General features: G+C 38.8%; 1 protein-coding gene across 2 annotated transcripts in view; it reads left to right on the forward strand.

The window, feature by feature from the left end:
• Positions 1-236: 236 nt before the first annotated feature.
• anxa6 (annexin A6) overlaps positions 237-3,586 on the forward strand; it is a 20,495-nt gene continuing 17,145 nt past the window's right edge. For both annotated transcript variants that reach the window (XM_015377552.1, XM_015377562.1), the window contains exons 1-7: positions 237-362; positions 469-563; positions 649-762; positions 840-930; positions 1,001-1,080; positions 1,173-1,229; positions 2,887-2,980. In XM_015377552.1, the coding sequence (XP_015233038.1) occupies positions 350-362; positions 469-563; positions 649-762; positions 840-930; positions 1,001-1,080; positions 1,173-1,229; positions 2,887-2,980 (544 nt within the window). In that variant the 5' untranslated portion in view covers positions 237-349. The remainder of the gene's footprint in view (positions 363-468; positions 564-648; positions 763-839; positions 931-1,000; positions 1,081-1,172; positions 1,230-2,886; positions 2,981-3,586) is intronic.

Raw genomic sequence — 3,586 nt, forward strand, 5'->3', positions numbered from 1 at the left:
ATCTATTAACAAAGATGTTGATGGCAGCAGTACAGCTGATATTTCACTCAGGATGGAGTCACAGCCAAACAGGAACAGACCAGAAGAAAAAGCAGAGAGCATAACATTAAAAATTGAACTAACAGATTCTGCACTGTGGGAGAATAGAGATAAAAATGAAGCAGAATGATGAAAAAGGAGCCCCCCATGTCCTCCAGCAGTCTAAGCCTATAGCAGCATAACTATAGAGCTAACTATATAAAAAATGTTTTTTAAGTTCACTTTATATTTCTTGTAGGTGTTCAGAGGAACAATTTCAGATGCTCCTGACTTTGATCCCACTGTTGATGCTGAGACTCTTTACAATGCTATGAAAGGCATTGGTGAGTGACTCATTCTTCTATTATTAACCATCAGGGAGAGATGGGTTTTCCTATAGAATAAGTTAATTTATATAAATTAATAATATAGTTGCTTTGTCTTTCACAGGTAGTGACAAAGAAACCATCTTGGACCTGATCACCTCTCGGAGTAATGCACAGAGGCAAGAGATCATTGCAGCGTACAAATGCAGCTTTGGGCAGGTAGCCACACAAAACATTTAGACTTTTTTGGGGGGTTTTATGTCCAAAGCTTTTTTTTAAGAAAGCATCATCATCATCTCTTCAGGATCTGATTGAAGATCTGAAATATGAGCTCACAGGAAAATTTGAGCGTCTCATTGTAAGTCTGATGAGAACCCCTCCCTACCACGATGCTAAGGAGATCCATGATGCGATCAAGGTACGTCCTTTACTCTCCCTGTGGTAATTATTTGATGTTGCTTCCGCTGACGGTGACTTTTTCACGCTCTGTTTTAGGGAACGGGAACAAACGAAAGATGCTTGATAGAAATCTTGGCATCTAGAAACAACAAACAGATACAGGACATGGTTGCAGCCTACAAGGATGGTAAGATGTAAAACGTGTGATTTTTTTAGCCTGGTTTATTTCCATCTGACAGCTTTTTGTTCCCCTCCAGCCTATGGCGGGGACATGGAGGAAGATGTTATCGCGGACACATCAGGTCACTTCAAGAAGATGCTGGTTGTTCTGATTCAGGTGAGCACATTGAAGAGACGGTCACAGACCTGCCGTTTGTGCTTTACATCCCAAATGATGGAGACTGAATACATTTTTTGTGATGTTTTCAGGGGACCAGAGACGAATCGGGGGTGGTGGATGCAGACCTGGTGCAGCAAGATGCTCAAGTGAGAATAAATAAACAAAGGATGCCTTTCTGTTACTGAAATGAACTAAAATAGACTAAGATTTGCATTTGCAGAAGGGATAAACATCTAAATAAAGCTCTGCAGTTTTCTGTGAAGCTATAGCTTTGGAGGTTGGAAATTACAGGTTTAGTTTGCTATGTATTTTAGATATGTCGATTCTTAAAGTGTTTCATGTGACTGTAACCTCTCACTTTCTCAAACATAAGCAAGTTTTAGCTCCAGTGCCTATGTACAGTACAGTTGTAGCCATTCAAAATTCCCCCACTTTACTTAATGGGTCCTTGGCTGGTCCCTAACAATTCCTTTTTAAACATCAATATTTGTACTAACATATTCTTTCTGTCATGATTTGTGGACATTAAGATCTAAAGAGAAGTGTCAGACCCTGTAATTCAGTGAAAGGGTGGAGTCAGAGTAAAAACAAACAATATGCAAGAGGTGATCACTCCAGTGGCTGGAAGTTGGGGGGGGATTTTGCTGGGAGTTGGAGGGAAGTGGGCTGCCATTCGGATGGCGTCTGACTGGGAGGGGCCATTTTGAATGGCTGCTACTGTAAGTGACTCGCTGCAGTTGGCATTTCAGCTCCAGGGACGCTTAAGTTTGAAGATCTTAAGTTTTTTTCCGCTCAATTTAAATTACAATCTAGTCAACCTAAAAATTATGAAAAGACAGAATGTTCTAATTATACTGCCACCTGTTGCCAAAACACAGAACTGCAGCACTTTTGCTGTTCTCATGGCTTGCACTCATACTTAACGAATGTGAAAAGGTTCAGCCTAGGCAAATGGAGGTGAAGTTTTTTAAAAAAACCCCAACCCCCAACCATTAACACCCCCCATGTGACCTCCTTGGCCAATCCAGTTGGCGGCATAACAGCCACCTTTTGTCCTTCCCTAATTCTTTGTAAGACATAAATCTCAGTGCTCCCCACCGTTAGTTCAAACTGAAGAAACCTATTGGATGAGAGGAGAAATTTCTTCTAGAACAGCCGTCCCCAACCTTTTTTGCACCACGGACCGCTATATGTCAGACAACTTTTCACGGATACAGTTAAACTACTCAAAAAAGTCTTTTTTTTATATATTATAGAGTAATTGGTTCAGGAATTTAATGAGTGAGATATATATATATATATATATATATATATATATATTTATTTATATATATATTGTCTTAAAACGTTTATGGGATAAATATCAAATTCTTGATGTTTTTGGAGCATTAGCGACTTTTATTTTGAAAGTGGCCTTGACAGGAAATGGTATGAAGGGAGAGGGGAAAACATGGGTCCTATGCTTCTACACTGTGTAATTACTATCTATTAGTTATTTTTGATCATTTTATTTCACATGTTTACATTTTAAATAACCTTGAATGGAAATATAGATGTTACTGGACTAGTATCAGAAATTAATGCGTAACATGTACAAAGGAAAGCTAATTAACATCCTGAGCAATTCATTCTGAAATATTCTAAAGTTTTCTGGTGTTTTTTAGTTCAGTAGTTTGGAGATGAAGAAAAATTGCTTCATTAGAGAAAATGCTGGTCTGACCCTGTTTTGATAATGTCCTTAGATTTGCTTGGTTTTAAAGTAAAAATCTTCCATGTTATCCTTGTTCTCTCACCTCCCTGTAGGACCTGTATGCTGCAGGAGAGGAGAAGTGGGGGACAGACGAGTCAACATTCATCATGATCCTGGGAAACCGCAGTGTGACCCACCTTCGAATGGGTGAGCCCGGTTCAATTAGCAGTGGGGTGAGGCATCCAGCCCACCCCCACCGTGACCTCGGGTCTCTGAGGCGGTGAAAGCTCTTGAATTTCTGCCAGATATGTGATACTCATGCAAGATGTTTCTGAAAACCTGCAGTGTTTAGAACAGCAGTGTATGTATTCAAAGCACTAATAAAACAATAATTAACCTTTGATTAAGCTTTACATTTGCAAGTATTTGTTAAAGCTGCATTGATACAAATAATTCTAAGTTAAATAAATAAAAGCTCCTCCTGTCTTTATGATATCACCATGTTTCACATTGACAGTTTTGATGAGTCAAAGTTAGATCAACAAACCCAATACAAATGACCATGAGTCAAGCACAGTGGTGGTAGCATTATGCTGTGGAGGAGGTTTATTTTTATCAGATTGAATAGTGAAGTAGGACTAGCTGGTTTATTTGAACTTCAGTTAAAATCAACATCTTAGCTCAGGGGTCTGCAACCCGTGGCTTTGGATCCTCTACAATTGATTTCAATAGTGGCTAAAATAACATAAAGAAATGAACTAATTAACTATAATAACAAATACCAGTCTTAGTGGTTTTTTAAAGAATATTTTA

The sequence above is a fragment of the Cyprinodon variegatus genome, unplaced genomic scaffold (assembly GCF_000732505.1).
Source record: "Cyprinodon variegatus isolate N-32 unplaced genomic scaffold, C_variegatus-1.0 Scaffold8, whole genome shotgun sequence".
Lineage (NCBI taxonomy): Eukaryota > Metazoa > Chordata > Actinopteri > Cyprinodontiformes > Cyprinodontidae > Cyprinodon > Cyprinodon variegatus.